General features: G+C 36.7%; 1 protein-coding gene across 1 annotated transcript in view; it reads right to left on the reverse strand.

Moving 5' to 3' along the window:
• Rims2 (regulating synaptic membrane exocytosis 2) overlaps positions 1–24,040 on the reverse strand; it is a 535,330-nt gene that overhangs the window by 300,560 nt on the left and 210,730 nt on the right. Inside the window, exons 7-12 of the mRNA XM_023702342.1 lie at positions 18,377–18,444; positions 16,407–16,526; positions 14,289–14,388; positions 12,797–12,920; positions 10,741–10,787; positions 7,059–7,171 (exon numbers count right to left, since the gene is read on the reverse strand). Coding sequence (XP_023558110.1) covers positions 7,059–7,171; positions 10,741–10,787; positions 12,797–12,920; positions 14,289–14,388; positions 16,407–16,526; positions 18,377–18,444 — 572 coding nt within the window. The remainder of the gene's footprint in view (positions 1–7,058; positions 7,172–10,740; positions 10,788–12,796; positions 12,921–14,288; positions 14,389–16,406; positions 16,527–18,376; positions 18,445–24,040) is intronic.

Genomic DNA, 24,040 nt, shown 5'->3' on the forward strand with positions numbered 1-24,040 from the left:
TTTTTTTTTTTTTTTTTTTAGTATTTTTATTGAGAAACAAATAGCAATGAGACAGTTTCAAAACTGAATTACTAGTACATTTTCAATAATTAATACATTGCATATTGTTGTCTTAGTGGTTATTCATTGTACAACATGCAGACCTGATATCCTGTCTCAAACACTATAAGAACAAACTTCTCTATTCATTGAATTAAGAGAATGGAGCTGTATATCTATCCTATTTTGAGTATACAGATACAAAATGGTCGTTCATTTGTATCCCCCTTTCTTGTTAGTTTTGTCAGAGAAGGGCATTCCATTGTCATTTAATTACTGTAGGTGCATGAATTCAGTAAAATATCCCAATATAGTCCAATAGTCCATAATAGTAGTGAATTTTCCATAAGACTGTCAATGTCCGAAGTTATTGACTTGAGCATTTTATAGCTCATCATATTAATACGGCTTTACTTTTTATACTTCATTTTCATACTTTTCTGCTAGATGGTTAAGACCAAGAAAGAACAAGACCTATATAACAAGAAATGTAACTTTTGTGTCTGATAAGATCAGTCAAATCCCCTCAGGACTTAACCTGAAACCCTGTACCTCAGTTTGTAGATCCTTTGTCAGTGTCAGCCATGTGGATGCGTCATGGCCATTGCTTGACCAATTTGCTCTCTGTGAGTGAAAGCCTGAGAAAATGTTTTCTCTCCATGTGACTCTCCTTAGGCACATTGTACATCATCGATCACTTTCGTCTGTGGCCCCCATAATCTCCTTGATCAGAAAATTTGGGACACAATTCAGTTACAGGATGTTACAGTCCAGGTTCTCCTATTTCCTGAGTCCTTACTGACCTTGAAAGGCTACAGCCAAAATGTTGGTTGAGAGACTGGTTTTCTCACCAAGTATGTCAATGCATTTTTGTGGTTATGTCCCAAAGTAAGCAACCACACAACACATGCACAAGAGAAAAAGTAAACTATACACATTTGTAAGTCAACAGCCTTGGGTATAAAAATGTAAAATTTGTATTCTATGTATATTTTCTATTTGCAAATATAACATTTCACGAACGGACATGAATATCTTACAGAGGCCAGTTCACATACTACACAAAGGGTCTTTGTTTTCAGGCAGCAGCCTGTTCACGATTTTCAAATGAGGCACAGGCCTGAGGAAAATCGCACCAAAAGCAAAACTGTCCAAAGATAGAGTAAAAGTAATGGGTAAGTACTGTAGCCCGTAACTCCTCGGAGGTTTGCCAAGGGGTTCTGTGCTGAGGCATACTTTTTCAATCCAGACATCACTGTAGCAAATAAACTATATCTAGGACAGTAGAGATACAGTTATATGTACAAAGAGAAATATACCCAGGATGTAAGCTTCCTTAGATTCAGAGAATGAGAATAAAATTAAGCAATAATAAAAATTATTCTACCTTATTGATTTAAATTCCTAGCTACTAGTACTAATAGTACCCTAGGGTAATAACAATATGTATTTCTTAAATACATGATTGAAACTTAATTGTGTTAAAAAAAAAAAACTTTTGAACTATTTGGGGCTAGATATCAACAATCTTTTTTTTTTTTTTTTTTTTTTCGGTACCAGGGATTGAACTCAGGACCTTGCACTTGCAAGGCAGGCACTTATGCCACTGAGCTATCTCCCTGGCCCAACAATCTTAAAATTGTACTTTACCACCCATTTTATAATTGTATTCCCAGAAAGTTACTCTGACAAACTAATTTTGCCTTATCAAGGGACTATATACAAATTTGTCTTTTACAAATTTAATGTGTATGTAAATAGATATATTTTATTATAGGTGATTTTTTCACTTTTTCCCATATTTTTCAGATTTCCTACAATAAATATGCACTACATGTATAAGCATGCTTTGTGGATGAGTTGGGTATTGTGTTAGTTGATACATTGTGTCAACTTGTCTGAACCAGCTCCCAGCAGATCTCAGCATGGGGGCCTAGCCCTGCAGGTAGGCAGGGCCCAGGAACTGAGAAAGGCAGGAAGGCGCCCTGCCTGGTTTCCTGCCGTCTAACCCCCTTCTGTGGAGAAGTCCCCGACTTTGGAAGAGCTTGATCTTGGCAGCCGCGCCACTGTGGAGGAGCTCCGATCTTCACTGTGGAGGCTGGTCTTCGCAGTCAGCGCAGAAGGAAGAGAGAGGCTTGATGGACGCCGCCGCAGCTGCTGCTCCTCCTCTGCTCTTCATTGTTTTCTGCTGTGTGAACTGCTGTTTGCCTTGGAGCCAGCGGAATATGGACTGAACCTCCAGTAACTGTGAGCTGATAAGCCTTTCCTTCCTTCATTTTGAGCATCCAGTATTTGTCCCAGCAACAAGTAAAAAGTAACTAAGAATTTGGTACCACAGGAGTGGGGTCGTTGCTGTGGCTCAACCTGACCGTGTGGATGCCAAGCTTTTGGGAATGGCTTATGGGAAGAGATAGGAAAGATTCAGAGATGTCGCCTACAAGCGAAGCACTGGAACAGCTTCGGCTGTTCTGTATGGGAGATTCTGGTCAGAGCTCAGAAGACCAGAAGGCTGATGGAAAGCCTGCCTGTGAAGACCAGGCTGGGGAGGTTTCTGCTGGGAAGGACTGCATTGGTTGCTGGACTCCAGATCATTTGTGTTTTGCGTTGGCAGAAAAGCTGTCTGCATTTTGCTCGTGCCCAGAGACTTTGCCTGAGAGTGAGTTTAAGCATGGCGGACTGATTAATCTAGTAAAAAAATATTTCAAAACAGCCAAATATTGGGGCAGTGGCCTGGGTGTTACTGGGGACTTTCAGCCAGCTTTATTTTGAGAATCAAGAGCAAAGAGCCCAAAAGGATGATTTAAAATGTTGTGAGTTTGGCCAGAAAGGAAGCTCCAGGAAAGCTGTGGGCTGTGAAGACAGAGCTGAGAGGATCTCCATTGCTGAGAAGGAACAGGAGAGAAGAAAAGATGTCCTGAGAGCATCACAGGAGGTGGCAGGTTCTTGCCTTTGCAGCCTCAGAATCACAAGGGTGAAGAACTTTGCTTTGAGGAGAAAGCCGCAGAGCCCCATGTTCCAGGATGGAGGCAGTGGCCACACCGGGTTCCAGAATGGAGGCGGTGGCCACACCAGATTACAGAATGGCGCCAACATAGAGAATTTGTTTCTCGGAATCAGAATCAGAATGCTCAGCAATCCAGGCACTCACGCCCTACAGCCAAGAGAGAGGAAATCCTGGCTACTGCTCCAGCTGGCAGCAGCCCTTGGCATCATCCATGTGGCTTTGGTTGTAGGCGCATGCAGAATGCAGGTGTTCTGAGGTTCAGAAGGCTTCCACCCAGATTTCAGAAGAAGGCCTGGGAGGTCAGGCAATGTGCCCCTGAGAGGGCAATGTGTGAAGCTATGAATGAGAAGCCTACTCAGTGGAGACCTCAGAAGTTTGAAAAAGCCAGAAATGTGGATGGTCTAAGAAAAGCTGCAAAAAGGGAGCAAAGCAGGCCTGAGAGAAAAGCCATAGAAGCTACCCACAGAAGTGCTTTAGGGGTGGAGCTACATAGGGCTTTTGGAGCTCACAGCTCATTACAGGGTGCTCTGAATAGTCCTCAGGGAACTGCAGGACTTTACATTTGTCCTTCTGGACCGTGGACTTGTTTTGGTCCCAGGTGTTCATATCCTGCTGTGTATCCCTTTTGGAATGGCAAGGCTTATCTTGTGCCTGTGAATGTTAGAAGTGTTTAACTTTTCATATGTAGAGGGGCTCACAGCTAAGAGTTTGCCTTAGATCTTGGAGGCTTGGGACTTGGACTTTTCATGTTGCTGAAACTGGTAGGACTCTGGCAACCCTTAGTGATGGACTAAAATGTCTTTTGCATAAACGGTTGTGCATGAGTCTTTGGAGGGCCAGGGGTAACATGTCATGGTTCTAATGTAATGCAATGTTCAATTTGTAAAATGTGTAAGCATGTCTGTGTACCTGGAAATTGGCTTAAAAAAGTATATGTCTAGTTGCCAAGTTGACAAGGGGTGGATTGTGTTAGTTGATACATTGTGTCAACTTGGCTGAATCAGCTCCTGCGGATCTCAGCATGGGGGCCTAGCCCTGCAGGTAGGCAGGGCCCAGGAACTGAGAAAGGCAGGAAGCTGCCCTGCCTGGTTTCCTGCCGTCCACCCCACTTCTGTGAAGAAGTCCCTGTCTTTGGAAGAGCTTGATCTTGGCAGCCGCGCCACTCTGGAGAAGCTTCAATCTTCACTGTGGAGCGCGCAGAAGGAAGAGAGAGGCTTGATGGACGCCGCCACAGCTGCTGCTCCTCCTCTGCTCTTCATTGTTTTCTGCTGTGTGAACTGCTGTTTGCCTTGGAGCCAACGGAATATGGACTGAACCTCCAGTAACTGTGAGCTAAATAAACCTTTCCTTCCTTCATTTTGAGTGTTGGGTATTTGTCCCAGCAACGAGTAAAAAGTAACTAAGACAAGTATGCATACATAATTTCAAAACATATGCTATTAAAGCTTCATTAATACTAAACCAGGCAGGTGCTGTGCTGCTGAGCTATATCTCCAGCCCCAATTCTGTAAGTCTTAAACCAACATCACCTATAAATCTAAAGGCTCAGGTGATTGTCTTTGTCAGAGTAAAGTACTGGTATATAAAAACTGATCAATCAATATGCATTAAATAAATGAATGGTAATTTGTCATTGTGATTAAGAGCACTTAGCTTAAGTTGTACAATAAGCAGCCACCTATCCCAGCTCCATTAATGGACTTTGGAGAACTCTCCTTTTTCGCTCTGTTCCTTCTGCAATATGAGGGATTATGTGACCTCACTGATCTGAGCATTAGCAAGATTATAACTGACAAAGCGTGCAATGCTTGTATACTCTTAGTAGATGCACAGAAATAGTGGGAGGGTGGAAGTGTATATGCACATATATATTTCTATAATTTCATACTCTATCAACAGATCCATTATTATTGAAAAATCCATACTTTTTCTTGCTACATCACACAATAGATTACTATTTCTAAGATATATTTAAGAATAAATCTATGTTATTTTGTTTCATGGGCAAAAAACGAGTATAGAACATGAAAAACCTAGGGGTTTTAGGATTCTATCCTAAATTTGCTACTGTATTTTCTAGCTAAGAATCTGAATAAATGGCTGAACTTACTGAAAAAAAATAAATCTAAAGGCTATAACTTTACTTCATTATATGTATATTTAGAACTAAAAATTTTATTTTGCCTCCAAATATTTAGCAGTCTTATGCTTCTACTGTATTAATTATAAGCAACAAGGAAAAAATGGTAGAATTTGAAATCTAAAATCCAGCCTCTGCTCCTCATTTTCACTCCATGTTCAATCTGAGAAAGATTTTTTTCTTTTTTTCTTTTTTTGGCTGGCTCAGGCTGCCATAAAAGGTAGGTCTGGTAAGGCCAGGGAAGCTGAGGATTGAACTGCGGTCCCCTGAGCCTGACTGGATTTACCCAAGCAGACACTTAAACAACTGAACTATCCCGCAAGCCCCATCTCCTTGTCCAATTTGGATAGGACCTTGTACTCTGTGATAACAAAGTGGTACTTATTATGAAAATCTAATTTCACTCCCTCCACCAACTCAAGCCAACCACACACACACACACACACAAAATACATGTCAGTATCAGCTACCCATACACTCCTGACCAACATTCAAAGACAACTTATTTAAACAAAATCATAACCAAAGCAATTAAAATTTATTAGTATTTCCTGAGATGGTAGAAAAAACAACATACATTTGCAACCACAATGACAACACATATGCTGTTAATATATGTATGTAAATAAATAAAAAGATGCTACTTTTTGTAGAGAATGTAGAAAATACCATTATTCTCAAACAAAAAAGTTCACTCTATGAAAAAGAAAAAAAAAATAAGGGAAAGAAATATATTTTAGTGAGACATTTACAATCTGATAGCATCTCATCATCTCTCTTACATAACGTTTCTGTTATCAAATTTGTGTTCAAAATAGTTCAGAAAAGATGCCTAATACTTTTTTAATGAATTGCAATATATTAATTTGTGAAAAACTTCCTCCATCTCCTTTAAGTTAATGAAAATACTTCAGAAAAATCAAACATGGGTCCTTCCCCCTAAAAATGAAAAGAGATGTTTCTTAACTGACTTAACAGAAATCTATTTCTATTGGTCTTAAAATAGCGGCCGAGTGTAGATTATTTTAGCAACATTTTTCTATAAAGATTCAATGTCTGGATTCTGAGGATGTAAATAGGTCTTTAATGACTAGAATATTTCAAGTTTTATAATCACTACCATGCTGGCAATTAAAATAACTGAATAAATTTAAATACATTAATATATTAAAATACTGTAATAAAAAATAACTGAAAAACTGAATTAAAATGAGGACTTACATTTGCAAAGTTCTTTTAATATGAACAGAATAAAAATGAATAATTACAATTTTAGCTGCTATTTTAAAATATTCAAATAAAAGCTCACCTAACCTGAAATTACCTAGTATATTCAGGAACCTATTCTATATCTCTCCATTGTTTTATCTGTTGACAGAAGCATTTCTAGGATCTTGAGATTTCAGGACAATAGTCAAAGTCCATTATTAGAATGAAAGTCATCTGAAATTTCCTTGAAAAGTGAAAAACAGTATGTACACATTTACTTTTATTTTATATACAGTCTTTATAAACTGCAACATTTGCCTTCTCTTAAAAAACAATGATTATTCACAACCATTGTAAAGTCTAGAGCAAAAGCTCTGGCCTTCTGGCCTTCAATTTTGGAATATTACTAAGGCAGAAAGGGGTTTAGGTATCCTCACCAAATCTCAGTCTCATCCATCCTACAAAACCCAACTGTAATAAAGAAAGCACTAGCATAAAGAATCAAAACTGAATTTCAATTAACTAAAAATATTAAGAGTAAAAAGAGCTAACAGTTAGAAGCATAATTATAACCTAGGAAGTATTTGCTTTATAAAAAACTAGCACCAAATTTTTCAAAACATGATTTACTGTGCCAAAAGAAAAATTAGTTTGGTGATTACATACTGAAAGTTGTCCAGACAAGAACTGCGGAACATCTCTCAGCATGCCAGGACTCAGGGGAGACGTAACGGAAATAGAAGGACGATCCATTTTCTGAGATTCGAATGAGCTGGAACCTGAAGTGATAATCACAAGTGAGGAGCAATAAAAATGGCTCTTACAACTATAAGGATCTTTAGCACACATCTTTAAATGTCTATGAAATGCCATTACATAAGCTATTTTGTTAGGCACAAAGAGACCCCACTAAGGCTCTGTTGTTTTTCTGAAACATAAGTGACACAGAATCATTTTCTCTGCCAACTGTACTAGGGACAGGCCTCAACCTCAGAACTGAGTCACCTCTTCTTTTAGCGCATACTATGTTGCAGTAACATAGTTAGAAAATTTTAAAAACAGAAATAAAAGCATAACCACAACACAAATCAGTAAAGCAAAATAAAGATAGCCTAAACTTTAAGTGCTAAGAATATAAGTACTAAAATCTAAAGAACTACTGAATGTTTCCAGGAAGTGATTTTTTAAAGACCATATGGTGAAGAATATAAATTAGACTTGCAGAAAGGAAAAAAGGTCTATGAAAAAAGATGCAGAATAGCACAATGAGCAGAATTTGTACCCAAAATGTATTTTACTTCTACAGAAGGGAAGGAACAAGTTGGAAAATGCATAGAAATGGAACTAATAGGATGCAGGTGGTACTGTGCAGTTAGAATACTAGATGATGCATTTGGCACTAATAAAATATCCACACTAAGCTTTAACATAGAAGACAAGCACAGTGCATTTTGAGGAAGATTAATTTCTAACCTACTTAAAGCATTCACTGAAAAGAAGAAACATGGAAAACAGTTAACAAAAGCAAAAATTCAATCTGATAGTAAAGGTATGAAAAAGGAACTCAAGGGTGCCATGAAATGAAAAACCGAAGACCGTAGGACCGCGCGTGGCTGCAGCTCAGTGGTACAGTGCTTGCCTAGCACGCACAAGGCCCAAGATCGGATCCCTAGCAACCCCCAGACACACACACACACATACACACACACCCCAGAAATGATTGGGGTATAAAAAATAAAGAAAGGCAATGGAAAACATTAAGATTTCCAATCTGGCAATCAAGTGTGAGATCAAGGAAGTCTTGTGTTGTCTCTGTGGAAAAAGGAGCAGATGTTTCGTGGCTCTGGAGCACTGCGCTAAGAGAGTGAGTGGCAGTGTAAGGTGGGTCATGAGGTTCACAGCTGGAGTGAACCGTCAGAGGAGACTCACGCAGGAGATGACCTGTGGTTCTGCATGCCCAACTGGAGGCAGAGCTGGTGCAATTACCTCTACAGAGAGTACTGCATAAAAGTGAGGGAAACTACAAACTGGGTGTAAAATGATGATGATACCTTCATATTATTTAGAACTACAAAGAATGATGCCTTCAATGTTAAGAACAAAAGCAGTCTCTTACTGTAAACCTGCAGGTAAGCTAGGCTTGGTGGCACAAGGCTGAGTGAGGCAGGAAGCTCGCTGTGAGTTTGAGACCAGTCTGGGCTACATAGTGAGTTCAAAGCTAGTGTGAACTAGCCACCCAGTGAGATCTTGTCTTTAAAAAGCTGCAGGTGCATGAAGATATTTAACAGAATGTATTCTTTGAACATCCAGGGATGAAGTGACAATAACAGATCCTTCAGAATATATGCATACATGCAATGAGGGATTATATAAGCTAGCAGTTAAAACCATTAGACAAAAATGAATTGATGAACTGAGAACACAGATTTAGAGATTAAAGAATATACATGGAACCTAATATGATAAAAGAGGGTCTAATTTGATAAAGAACCCTTGTCTCTTCAGGAACAATTTTAGAACTGTGGCTCCTAAACTTTTTAAATAGCTAAATAAGATAAAGAGCTCCGTGAAGCTCACACAGCGGCAAGGTGTTCTGTTAATGCAAGTGTCTGGCATTTTCACATGCCCCACACAACTGTAAGGATTATAATAATGTAAGTACAACATCAAGTGCAGAGACAAGTACTAAATACAATGGAAATGGGCCATAGTGGCTCACATCTGTAATCCCAGCACTCAGGAGGCTGAGGCGGGAGGATCATTGTGAGCTTAAGCCCGGTCTGGGCTACATAGTGAGTTCAAGGTCACCCTGGGCTACATACTGAGACTCTGTCTCAAAAAAATCAAATAAATATATACATACATACAAAGGAGATGTGTGGGGAATGATAATAGTAACACCACAGCATAACAGTAACAATTATTATGCCGGGGTTTATGTGGTCTCAGACATGGCTTTGGATAAAATGACTTAGCACTTAGGCAAAAGTAGTAAATCAAATAAGTCATATGACTGCATTTTAAGGTACAGAGCTGTGGCATTCCAAAGGAACTTCACCCACCTGGTAGAGACTTCAAAGACATTTACACTTACAAATATAAATATGAAAGACAAAACCTAGTGTGCAGGGGCAGTGCTAGTTTGAACCCAGCGACCCACACATGCAAAACAAACAGTTCACTACTGGGCTACATCCTGGGCCAGAAAACACCTATTTTCAGCAACATATTTTAGTTACTGAGCTGTGAGGAGAACTGGACCACTTCCCAACACCTTCACTGCTGTCGCCAAGGTCTAAGTCTGTCTATGTTGCCACAAAATTATTAAAGTGGTCCTGTCATTGGTCTTTCTACTTCTACCCAACTCCATTTAATCTACTTTCACCAGAGGAGCAAGATTTCAAGGTGTGAACATCTCCTTGAAGCTGTCCTGGGTAGCCCCTGCTTCCCTCCAGGGAATAGCCCGAGTGCTGAGCACGGCTCCCAGGGCCCCTGCCACGGGCCACCTGCTGCCGCTCACCTTCCTGCCTCCCTCTGCCCTGCGCCCCACCCGGCCTGGCAGACACTTAGCCTTTCCTGCTCGGAGCCAGGGCACCAGCTCTATGTCCGAGCAGCTCCCACCCTAGCTGACCACTCGAAGCTTTGCTCCAACTCTTTCTCAGCTTGGTCTACCCTGAAGAATGGAGTGCAAATGGCAGCCTTCCCCCTTTTCTCTGCCAGTATCTCTTACTCTATTCTTGATCAGAAAACAGTTCACTGGGAAAACACCATTTAACATTTGAAACATACAAAACTAAGAAGTTAACAGTATCATCCATTGAGCATTTAAACATATCTATTGTTCCATTGCTACCTTGCTGTTAAATCAGAACTATTATTCTACTTCCAAAAATATAAATATGAACAATCATTCACTACTTTGTCCCAAGCATTTCCTCCTAATTAAAGTGAGGATACGAAGCTGTAAATTTTAAAACTTAAGGCAGACTTTGTTTGGGATTAACACTTTGGGAGTGTGCTCATGATCCGCGTGGTAACGACGGCTTCAGGGATTTTATGTTTGTTAGCACTTACCTAGGCGAGTACTGCACTTATGTGTGGCTTACTGTACTACATCTTAATAAAACCACCTGAACATCCACATGAAAGATAGCGTGGTTTCAGACTAACTTTAATTAATATAAAATTTTGCATGTTTTGTCATGGTGACATAAAATGGTATTAAATTATCTTAATGGTATACTTAGTAATAAATTTATCTTTTCACATTATTTAATAAGATGCTTCATTTGCTCAGTGTTGAATGACATCAGTAATGATATATCCTACTAAAATAAATGAAACTTACTGGATTCCAGTTGTGCATGTGTGCTATCAGGTATTCTAGGTATGTCCCTGAAATGACAGGAAAAAAAAGAAGAAACTGTTTCAACAAGGCAACTGTTGCTTTGATCATTATTAGCATACATAGTACCCCAACACTGCGAAATGAAAAACCCAACTGTGTGTGGTACAGGAATTACGTAAATAAGAAACAATCACATTTGACTGATAAAACTTTTGGGCTAACACCAACTATTTAAAATACATAGATGCTTGCTGTAGATTTATAAAAACATACACTTTATTTATTTTTTTTTTTTTTTGGCAGAATCAGGGATTGAGCTCAGGCCCTTGTGCTTGCCAGGGAAGCACTTAACCTACTGAGCCATCTCCCTGGCCCCATACACTTTATTTTTATGTGTCTCACTATACAATTATCTATCCACGCTAAAACATTTTTGTATTCAATACAGAAAGTTTACCAATACAGTATTTTTAGTTCTGTTCTACTCTTTATTTTTACATTCTGTTCTAAATCAATATTAAAGCTCAAACAAAATATCATCATAGCAAAAATTAGAATATTCACATTATAATTAAAATGACCTCATAGACCGAGTATTGGTGGTACACACCTGCAATCCCATCACTTGGGAGGCTGAGGCAGGAGGACTGCCAAAAATTGTAAGCCAGCCTGGGCTACATAGTGAGTTCAAGGCCAACCTCAACTACACAGAAAGACCTTGTCTCAAGAAACCAAAACACACAAGCAACAATAATTACATAACCTCATAGAGAAAAAGATAAACATGTTTTTATTGAGACTTTCTAGGTTATCTTATAACTATGTTTAAACCAAAAATAAGTGCACTTTTTTTTGATGAGAGAGCATTAGTAATAAGGTCATTCACACAGTATAAAAGACTATAAACTGTCTAACATATTAAATAAAATATGATACTTTAATACCAAGAAGTACATTTGATTAATACAATAAACTAATATACTACCACTTTACCATATTATAAAACTATGAAAAGACAAAATGAAATATGGATATAATTTTTTTTTTTTACATTTATTTAGTGTGTGTGTGTGGCCAGCTCAGCCCACCAGGGGGCGGGGCTGGCTGGCATGTGGTGCTGGGGGATCGAACCGCGGCCCCTGTGCTTTGCCAAGCTTGTTCCAAGTAGGTGCTTTAGACCACTGAGCCATCTCTCCAGCCCCGAAATATGGATATAATTTATTGTGCTAAATACATTATTTTAAAGGAATATTTCAATAAAACTTATCTACCAATCTAAATTATTTTCTCCAGCATAAAGATATCAAAATACAAAACAGTCATCCTAGCTTTATCATACATCAACGAATCCCTGCAGCCTGCCCTCGCATGCTCGTGCCGTCACACCCATGTAATGAGTCACTGCCAGCTTATGCTGTTCTGGTTCTGACCTCAATATGCCTTTTACACCGACACACAACATAAGCTTCTATAGAGGAAACGCAGCTCTGTGACAGTCCATGTACTATCCCCATAATTTGTATAAAAGGATTATACGTATTACCAACTTCTAGAAGGTGTCAAATTGATCTGTGGGCAACAAGTTAAAAACTCAAGCAATACCTGGATATGATTTGTCTATTTCTGGTCTTTTTAATTACCATTCTTTAAAAAATTGTTTTCCTTAAAAATTTTCCTACATCAGACAATTAGATGTCCTTTGCTTCTTTATTTCCTGGGTTGAGATCTGCATTTGAAAAATATACCTAAGATTTGTACACTATAACTGGTGGCAATTTTTACAGTGACACCTCATGATGATATTCATCTTAAAAGCAATTGTCACTATCACCTCTCCCTTCCCTTACTAATGAGTTGGCCATCTGCTAAGCTGGTAAGACGATAAAAATTTTTTTAAAAAGCATACTTTTTTGTGATTAACTATATATTCTATAAGGCATCAACTTTGGTGGGATGCTTTCCTAAATAAAGCAATTCAACATTTGCTGGTTATGGAGCAGAGACTGCTTACCAATGCAGAGTCAACGTTATATATGAAATCCTGATCCCAACCTACCCAATAGGTCTTGAAACAACAAGTTCCACTTGTGGTTCAGGTTTGGATTCGAGAATGATGTTGTAGACTTCCTCAAAGGTAGCTCCTTGCAGCAGCCTCCCATTCCATTCTAACACTTCGTCACCTGCAATGTCAGTAGGAACAAGCTCAAAACTAAGAAACACACGTGAAATTAAAAATACACTTAAAATAAAAGCAATCAATGAATTCCAGAGCTTAAAAAGCAACACTATGAAATAAGAAACATAAGAATGACCAGTAGTACAAAATTTTATGATCAGTATAAGATATATAGTATTTTATCCAAAAGGACAATGGTAAGATGGAAAAAGATTACATAAAATGTCGTAATTTGATTTCTTAATAGAAATTCTAATGTAGATAACTATCTAGATCTCAACACATATGCACCTGAGTACCTGGTTTTCTTTAAGTTTTCGTTTTCTAAACATTGTCTTGTAAAAACTTAATAAACAGTAATTTACTGAATTCTCTTCAGGGATTTCTCCAATAGTAACAATTGAGTAAGTAAATGTGAGTGACACATTTTTAGGGACTATGCATATCCATGAAATGTGTTCTCTAAACTATGTTGGAACTTTTTTCAAAGAAAGAGAAGCCTAGTGGGAAACAAAGTAAGTTAATAGTAGATACAGATTAGACTATTCATCAGTAGAAAAATAAGATCAGTAAGTAATAAAAATGATTGTCTCTAATATGATATAAGACAGTTACAATTTTCCACTAATCAACAAAGATTTACATCTAAGGAAAATAAGTTATTACTGTCAAATCACTTCTACATGAAATCTTTCTTAACTATCCCCAGTATTTTGCATGGCACTTCTTAGTATGACAACTAGATATTCAATCTACATTGAACTGATAGTTATATATATAAGGTACACAACTCTTCTGTTTGGAGGCAATTTAGTTTTGTTGCAGGAGTTTCAGGGGAAACATACCACTTCCCTACAGAGACCAGACTAGGCACCTATAAGAGTGAGTCTGATTTTACGGTTCTGCCATCTGAGATCCTTTACAAGGCATGAATGTTTATTTATTTATTTATTTTTATGTATTTAGTACAGGGTCTCACTGCGCAGCTAGGACTCATAGTGATCCTCCAGTTTTCAGTCTCCCAAGGGCTGGAATTACAGGCATGAGCCACCATGCCCAGTCTCAATGGTCAGCTCAGTGTGGCCAGCTCAGTGCGCCCAGGGGTGGGGCCAGCACAGCATGTGGTGCCTGCAGTGCCGGGGAACAAACCCCCGTCCCTGTGTTTGCTTAATCAGGCACTTAGTCTACTGAACTACCTCGCCACCCCAGGAGTGTTTTTTTTGAGACATGTCTTAAGTCATGCTCATTAAGTCTCAAGTAATATTTTTTAATTGGAAAAAAATAATCTGTGATGCTTATGTGGTGAGATATAAATAAATGCTATATGAAATTTGTTTTATTTACATGTAAATAAACGATGGTAAAAACCCACCTGGTCGAAGGTGCCCTACAGTATCAGCTAAACTTCCCTTTTTAACTTTGGTAATAAATGCACAGAGTCGACCTGATTCAGTCATCTTTCCTCCTACAACCTGTTTAAAAGAATAAAAGTATTATTAAGATGAACTTGGCGAAGATTTAAATAAAAAATATCCAGAGTAATTTGAAGCTTCTAAAACTGTAATTTAATGTACTGAAAGCCACTTTTTAAAGTAATGTTGCTATCAGGCAATGAACGTCCTCAGAGCTCTGTCTTCATATTGCAAGCACGGTGTAATTAAGTTCACCACTAAAAGTGTGGCAGGCTTCGTAACAACTTAGCAATTTGTGACTTTTGCCTTAAAATGTAAAATTCTTCCTTTTGTCATCTTCCAAAATATATTAAACTACTACATCATTATATAAACATTTTCATTTATAAATTTTAAATATTACCAAATATTTGTCACTTTTACTATGCTTGTGATGTACTACTAAATTTTCATTTATTAGTAGTATTTGAGGTACACAATAGTGTGCACAATGATGATGGTTTTACAGAAAATTACAAAGTTTACTTAATATCATCAGAAGTAAACCTCACATTTGAAGCCCAATTTGTCTATTTTGTATTTTTACTAAAATATATCCTTTAGAAAGAGAAAAATGCTAGGACTAATGCTATGGAATTGTACATACACCTGGCGGACAACTGGCTCGTCACACGATTAATGCCTTGCTTCCAATTAAACTGCAATCTGAGCAATATGTCATGTCAGCACATGAATCAAATAGCAGCAGAGAATTCATTAGCTAAAATAAGCTGCTTCTTCCTCTTCTAAGTTATGTGAAGAATATCTGAATGTAAAAGTCACTAATTTCTCCTATTCCATGCATTTAGTCCATAATTATGGTGAATTATACTCAGTTGCAAATCAGTTAATATTTACTGGTCCTATGCTTGATTCTGAAAACTAACAATAAAAATCAATTGTGTTATCTGCACTTGGCACTGAAATCTTGTGGTATACTAAATGCTTGTCTACTTGGTTATTTAATCTCATTCTAACGTCAATAGCCATTAGCCACACTGCGTAAGTAAGAACCTGAAAGCTAGGAGAAGGTGAACTGTACAAGGCCATGTAGGTGGGACCCCACCACAGCCTTCCCCACCTCTGGACCTGGCAGAGCTGCTTCTCAGTCCACTCCCCACATACTGAACAACCACGAATGACAACACCTCCGTGGGCTTAGCTTTTATCTGCTAGGAGCACTGAATACAATGACAGGTGCAAAATGCTCAGAAGAGTCCCAGCAACATGGGAGCTGCCCCCAGGAAATGCTAGCTGCCCAATTCCACCGATATCCAATTTTTTTTCTAATATCTGTTATTTATCACATTGTACAACACAGCTCTGGAGCAATGGCTAAACTCTAAAACATTTACTTTGTCCTCATTGCAGCTTTTGTTGACACTGATGGCAAAACCAAACAGAGCTCTATTTGCTGTATTTATACCCAAACAATATTCTGATATTTTATAAAACTTGGATTAATATTCTAATTTAATCTCCTAACATAAGTATGCTTAGTTATTCTTAGTTTCTGGCCTTACAATAGTATTCTAGATAGATAGATAGACAGATAGATAGATAGATGGATAGATAGATAGATAGATAGATAGAGATATAGAAATATAGATATATGTATATATAAAACTACATTAATACAAAAGTTATACTGCTATATAATGCACATATCACATTTCCCAGAGTTATATATTGAATAATAAAGTAAAACTATCACTTAAATATAATTTAAACATAGTACAGACTTAAGGAAAGGCTGTATAGGTAAAGTAAGTTTGGTCACTGTGTTAGGGTTTAAATTTATTATAATCAAGTCATTATCATTGTTTCTCGAAGTTAAATATATATATGCCATTGTGGAATAGTGTCAGCTTCTTAAGTAATACTTGGAAAATGAAAAGTTTTGGATGAGAATGCCAGTGTTTGAGAATTTATGAATATGGAAAAAATGTCTAAATTGGTGTAGGTAAAAAGAATTATTATATCCTTTGTTTTTTTGCAGAAGAGGAAAGAATCACAACCTCATGCACGTCATTCCATACCTTTAAGCCGAGCACCGCTCCAGAATCACGAGGTACACTTCCATCCTTCAGGCGCTTATTTAATAAAATCCGGCCAATTAAGCGATCCCCATCTTTAGATGGCTGCCAGGTCACAGGGTGCTAACATATTGCATAACAAACGAGAAAAACTGATGTTTTCTGGCCAACACCTTCTGACTTCACAAGCTCCCTAAGTTCGCAGGTTTGCAGCATTATGATTACACAAACCCGCTTCTGCTCCAAAGCACTGGTCAGAAAAGCTCATTCTTAGAACCTCACTTTCATAATCTCCATTTTTTTCAAAGTTAAATTCTTCAGTTCTCTGATACAGCTCTGAAGTTATAAAAACAGAAATTTGAAAATATATGGAAACTATCCATGACTAAAATTACTTGACAGGGGCTGGGGAGATGGCTCTGTGGAATAAGCGCTTGTCTGTCAAGCGGAGGGGCCTGAGTTCAATCCCCAGGTCTGCCAAAAAAAAAAAAAAAAATTACTTAACAAATCAGAGGCATCAATGATTGAAATGCCATTGAGTGCTCTTAAAAATGAGAATTAACCCTTCAAACACTTCTGGAAGATTTTTAAAAACTATAACAGTAAAAATTAAAAGGTCAAATCATATTAGAACATAAACTCTAAAGCCATGATAGAGCCTTCCTTGAATAGGCCTCTAGATTAAAATTCTAAAACAATGTATAAGCCCCACAACTTTCCGGGGAGTCTGCACGAGAGCAGCAGGTTGCACTCAGAAGGAAGGAGGTCACAGTCCTCCCTTCCCGGAACCTCATTCTTCCTCTCAGGTCGCTGGTTTCATTAGCAAGTTGTCTTTATTAGATAAGTCAAAAATATTTACTGCTGAATGACCTTGAAAAGCTGAAGTATATTTTTTCTCAAAGTAGAACCAGTGCCCGGGCATCATTCCATTACAGACAATATGCAAAATAAGTGATTTGTGTAATCATAACAGCTTCACTTACGTAAAAAACAAGCATGCACATCTTCATGCAAAACTTGGCAGGCAAAAAGACAAGTTCTGGTCAATCATATCTATATGGTAAAAAGATTTCAAAAGCCTCACTAAACTAAAAGCAAAAATAATAAATATCAAAGCAGATGAAAATGGCTCTAATACTAATTAATACTACATTAAAATGCTATGACAATAAAACAAAAAGGTAAAATGACAGTGAAAGGGAAAAAAGAAAAACAACTTTTTCTTTGCAAACAGACCCAATTTTCTCCCTTTTGCCTGGGATTCAAACTATTAATAGTTTAATTTTCATCCCAAGGAATATATATGGAAACAATTGAATAAGCCAATCCAAAATATTGTTTCTTACTTGTGGTTTATAATAACATCACAAAGTCTCACATGCAACCATAGACAAAACAATCCTTTGTTCCTAAGTTTTATTTTCAGATACTTATTTTTTGTTATGCTGTCAGACAATAAAAACAGCAAAGCAAACAAGAGCTTTTTTGGTTTGTTTGATTTTGGTTTTGTTTTTCTTTTCTGCACCTTGAGAAATGCTACATTGACCCTGGAAATGCCCTGTCCTTTTATTATGTTCTGTTTTAATGGGTGACAGAGAGCAAACGAAGACCAAATGAGCAGGTAAAAGGCAGGCTCCACAATCTCAGTACCTTATCACTATGGCTATGCTCCTCGTTAAGGGTTGTGCTACTACAGGTATCTACCCCAGAATCCTTAATCTGGGGCTCAGACCATTCCAAATCCTCTTCCAAAGAGTGGCCACCAAAGTACATCATTTTCCTTTGTCTCTCAGACCTGGTGTTAGAGTCCGACAAAACTGCCTGCTCACTAGTTTTTCTTTTTCCCTTTTGACTGTCCCCTAAAGATGTGGGATAAAAAAAAGATACAAAAAAGAAAACATGCAAAGGTGTAAATAAAAAAGGAAAAGTGAAATGATAACGAAAATTAAATAGTAAGGCTCCACATGTCTCACCAAAGACATTGGGGATGCCTCACTGCTATGCCAAGAAGTATGGTCCAACCAGTTGTAATCCATGTCTCCTGTGAGAGTCAGACAGACACAGAGTGCAGTGAAGGAGACAGAGGAGAAAAAGGACAGACAGACATTATCAGCATTTTGAACTCTGTGATCCTGGTTTTAAAACCTTTGTCACACTCATCACATACATCAAGAGAAACCCAAGATTCCAAATGAATAAATTCACAGAACATGGACTATCCAGGTTATGTATTCTAGGTAGACCCTGTAGAAGCCTCGCAAGAAGAAAAAAAGACTAACAACAAGAATAAAAACAAACCAAAAAAATGGATATTCTGAAAAAAGAAAAGGACCATGAGCTGTATCTGTTTCTCATGCTACTTTTTTCCATGCTGGCCTAATGACACAAGTTTGTTCTCCCAAGACTAATAAACATTTAAAAAGTAAATGGTGATTTACCAATATCCACTATTTTCAAAGTCAAATAATAAATGTTGTCCCTTGAATGCAGTATAATAATCTTTATAATGGTGAATTCTCAAAAATGAGAATGGTTAAAAAACTGGTTGTAGAAAGAATTAATTTTCTGTAAAAATGAAAAAAGCAGATCCATTCAATTGTTATTTTAGAAATGAAATTAATTTTACTTAAATATCACAGATTACTTAGTACTTTGAAACAATCTTCTTCAGCAATTTCATTCTTATGCAAAATAAATTTTTAAAAATAATTTGTTAGACATTTATATATTTGGCAACTAAGAATGAAAATCCATTTCCAAAATTTAATGGATTTTTCTGAAGTCAATACATGACATTTGAAAAGAACTTCTTCTTAGTCTATATATGCACATTTATGTTTTTAAACTTAATTCAGACTTTCATTTATTCAAAAATATTTACTGAACACCTTTATTTGCTATGCCCTGCAATAAGCCTTGGCATAAAGTAAACAAAAGGAAACATGTTTACAACACAATAAGGATAAACAAACAACAAATCATCAGTGCTTTAAAGGAAAAAATAAAAACAAATAAGGTCTAATTTAGATTTTAGAGTCAGCAAACATCTTTAACTAATGAAGTTTAAGACGAAAACTAAAAGATATGAGCTAGTGAAAAGCTAAGAGATAGGCAGATGCCAGGCAGAGGAAAGAGCATTCCAGGAAAAAACATAGAGCAGGGTAGGAACAGAGGGAAGCGGCGAGGCCGAACCAAAAAGCAGCAGAATATGCGCTAAACAACACTGATGAGGTATCATGACAGTCTTCCATGCCAAGTAAAAGATTTTAAATTTCAATCTGAAATATTTTAAGCAAATGACCTCATTTACATTTCCAAAAAATAAATCTAAGTACTGTATAGAGACTTCATTGGAAGACCACTAGAAGTCAAGAGCCATTGAAACAATCCCTGACAAGGTGATCGGAGCCTGAGCAAAGGTGATGGCAACAGATTTGGTAAGAAAAGAGAATGGATTCATATTGTACAGGTAGAGTCAATGCTAAGGAAGAAGGTGAACTCCCAGCTTCTGGCAGCTGACAAATTAATGACAGAAAAGACAATGAATGACATAGAAAAGATTGGAGGAACAGATCTTTTTCATAGGGAAAGAGTGTAAGGGAATTACTCTATCTCACAGCACCTAAGACACCACTGAGATTCATTAAGTTTCATGATATCAAAATGATAAAAAACATGTATCTTAGCATTTGCTAATAAAGTAGTTGGTCCTAGTATATATTTTTTGAAATGCCTATAAATTATTCAAGTGAACATATAATAAGTTCAGTCAAAATGAAATAAAATATTTTCACCTGGAGACATGAATTGGGAATTATTGGCCCACAGATAGAGAAAGATCATGTAGGAGCAAAGTTATGTAACTGATGACCAGGAAATTATGATCAACCATTTTGAATGATTACTACACATTAAATGAGGAATTAAAAGGTATAATTTGATTTGTCAATATGAAGATTAAAGAGAATATAGAAGAGCAGTTTAAATAGAATGATTATGATTAAAATCAGATTAAAGTATTTGAGAAAAGGGAGGTAAGAAGAAAAATTAATGTGGATGGATGGTTCTTGAAATGAAATTCCCAAAATAACATCAGTAACATCATCTGTGTTAGAAATGTAAATTACTGGGCCTCATCCTGGAGCTAATGAGTTAGGAAACTACTGACTGGGGAGTGCAGCCATCTTTGCTTCAGCAACCTCTCACTAGTGTAGGAGAAACACAGAGGCTAATAACTTTATGAGAGAGAATGAAAGCAAATTATCTAATACACACAAAATAAAATTTGTAGAAAAAAACACTTTTTAACCTGTTAGCTAGAGAAGCGCCTCTCAAATTTTTTTTCACAGCACAGATAAACAATTGAAATTTTAAAATAGCACCCAGCATGGGGTAAATGAAGATGGATATTTCTGCTGCTTGCACAGCGACTTACGCAGCCTAGGTTTACTTACATTGCTTACCTAGTGGCTACTCAAAAAGCTGAGAATATCTGTATCTCAGAAAACCTGTTGCCTTTTAAAAAACATTGTTCTACAACTAAGCATTAATGAATTTGTAAATTAGGGGACAATGTGGTATGGTACCTGTAAATTAAAATTCTTGAATGGTGAATATGAAGATAAGAAAATTCACTTCACAATCTCTCCCTTTCCCCATGCCTGTAATCTATCAAAAGTGTAAAATGTAATTTATTTTTCTCTGTAAAGTAAATAAGCCTTTTAACTATTTGAGACTAAAGCAAAACAGATTAACTATTTGAGACTAAAGCAAAACAACATCTGAATGAACTAAAAAAGCAGTTTTGTGCATAATAGTTACTGAGTAAACACTTGAGAGTAAGTGAAACTGATGTTAGCAAAAATTAAATGAGATAATGTAAGTTACACAGGAACTAGTTTTAAGCTGTCACAGCTATTAATATGTAAATAATACTTATCATTTAAAATTCTTATTCTTCTCAACTCAGTAACTCCAAAAGGAAACAGTTACCGAGTTGAGGAGAACAGGAGAGGGAGTGGGGGAAGGAGATTTATCTATGTATGTAAGATGGTTGGGACAACTGTACTGTGCTCTTCTGCTGGTCTACAGAAAGAAGCAGTTAATGCTTTAATTTGTTTATCTCTTTTTTCAATTGTTTGTACTTTTTCCTCTTCTTAATTTCTTATACATTTCTTTTTCTTCTTCTGTTTACATGGATATGTCTGATAATATGAATAACTGGTTGGAAGACAATACTATGTATTACAACAAATACTGTGAAATTCGTATTACTTTATTAAAGTGAAATTCTGTATCACTTGCAATTTGTTTTAATTCTAATTTGTACTCTCTTTAAAAACTAAAAAAAATAAAAATTAAATAAAATTCTTATGCTTTGTAACTACAAAAGGAGGAACTAAGGTAATAATATATATCTTTCTTCAGTAGTAGTACAAAAATGTATTGCTGGTCACTCTAGTTCAGGGGCAAGATTTAAAGACACAAGAACACAAGAAAATTTTAGAACTGCAAAATAACCAATATTTAAAAAGCAAATAGAGGGGTTCCTTGTACTGGACAGAGAAATGACTCAATGATTCTGAAGGGAGAAGAAAAAACTACTTAATCTGATAAACAGATTGACTAAAAAGTAAAATAAAATGAACAGAATCATAAACCCCTGAGAGACAATAGAAAGGTATACCATTCATAGCACTGTATTTCCCAAGGAAGAGGAAAAGAACAGGCTGAAAAAGCACTCAAACAATGGCTGGAAATAGCCCAAGTTGCAAAGCCATGAGCTTCTGGACACAGGAAGCTACATAAGTGCCAGAACAAAACAGCCCAAAGAACTCAAACAAGGTACCTTGAAGCAGAAAAAAAGAAACACCTTACCTAAAGGAGGAAAAGAACCTGACAACAGATTCCTAATCAGAAACCCTCGTGCTCTAGAGGAAGGGGCACATGTTCTTCAATTTTCAACTGAAATGAAAGAAACTACGCATCTGAATGTTAAGGATGATTAAATTACCTCTTGAAGCTGGAAACCATTCCAGAAAAAATAAAATTATGAGCATTTGTCACCAACAGTTGTCTAAACAAAAAAGAAGGAATCTGAAAATATTGATAGGAAATGAAAAACATGGTGAACAAAACTATAGATAAGTACAATAAACTTGAATCTCTCAAATTTTCTAAATTATGTTTAATGTTTAAGTTGCATAGCATATATTGTCTGATGAGGCTACGAGCCTATACTGAGAACATACTTAACACAATAATATCATAGATAAGAAATGAAGGATAAAATGTTCTTACATCTCACTTATCTGGTTAAATGTAAACAAAAGCAGGATATAATACTTTATAATATAGAAAATATATTACCTTAAGCAACCAAACATACACACATAATGAAAAGAAACAATACAGATAAAGCAAAATGCCATTCACAATAAATGTTCAAATAGCCCACAGGAAGACCAAAAAAAAGATAGCAGAAATGAAAAGGAAGAAACTACTTGAAAACAAAAAATGAAATGGCAAGCAGCAATAAAACTGGTGAATAGCATTCCTCATGAAAATAAACAAGGAAATATTAGCAACTGTGTAAAAAGAATTATACATATAACAAAGTAAGGTTTATCGCTAGAATGCAAGACTGAATATTTCGAAATCAATGTAATACATCCCAATTACACGTTAAAGAAGGAAAATCAGGTGATCCTACCACACTTATCACTGATGAAAAAAATCATAATTATAAAACAAAAAATAAGGAACAGAGAAGAAGTTGAACAAATAAATAGTAAAAAAAAACTTACCTAGTTAGGTCATACCTAATAACAAAAGGTAGAATGCTTTAAATGAAAAGAAATTTCATCAAAGACTATAAATTTATCAATAACTTTTAAAAAGCATAAATACCAAATGACTACACAGTTTTATGCACATCCAAGCAGGTCTCAGTGTTAAAAAAAAAAAAACTAATTACAATATGGCTGGATTTCAAGTGCATTATGCTGAGTGGAGGGAAAAATCTCACTGTCACGAAGAGAATGTTTTACTAATGAAACCATATTCTATGTGAACATTGTGAGAGTTTTTTTAAGCAGCTGGCAGACAGGGTAAGGTGTCACTACAAAGCAGCAGGAGGAGGGCAATCTTGGTTGTGGCGGAGTCATTCAGGATATTTGTAATGATAGCAGTGACACAAATTTGCATATGTGGTGAGCTGCCTGGCAATTGCAGTAGTGCCCGTACATCCACAGCTTTGCTTTCTGTGATGTCAGTTACCCACAGTCATTTGCTTCTAAAAAACAACTGTTTGAAAATTCTGGAAATAAACCACTTGTAAGATGTACATGGCTGTTCCGCTCAGTGTGAGGGATCTATGTCAGCCCACACACATCCACCAAGAAGTGACTCATCTTTGTTCAGCGACTGGTCCAGAGACACCACATCTGTATTGCGTGTATTACAGTACATACCTATAACTGTTACATATAAATAGCAAAAAAAAAAAAAAGTATGCAAAGTGTTTGTACCATCACAGTTTCAAGAATCTGCCTGGGGTCTTAGAAACTCCGTCACCCAGGTAACAGGGACCACAGTACACACAGTATCCAGTGTCAGTTTCCTGTTTTTATACATAG

The sequence above is a fragment of the Octodon degus genome, unplaced genomic scaffold (assembly GCF_000260255.1).
Source record: "Octodon degus isolate 3935 unplaced genomic scaffold, OctDeg1.0 scaffold00148, whole genome shotgun sequence".
NCBI classification, from domain to species: domain Eukaryota; kingdom Metazoa; phylum Chordata; class Mammalia; order Rodentia; family Octodontidae; genus Octodon; species Octodon degus.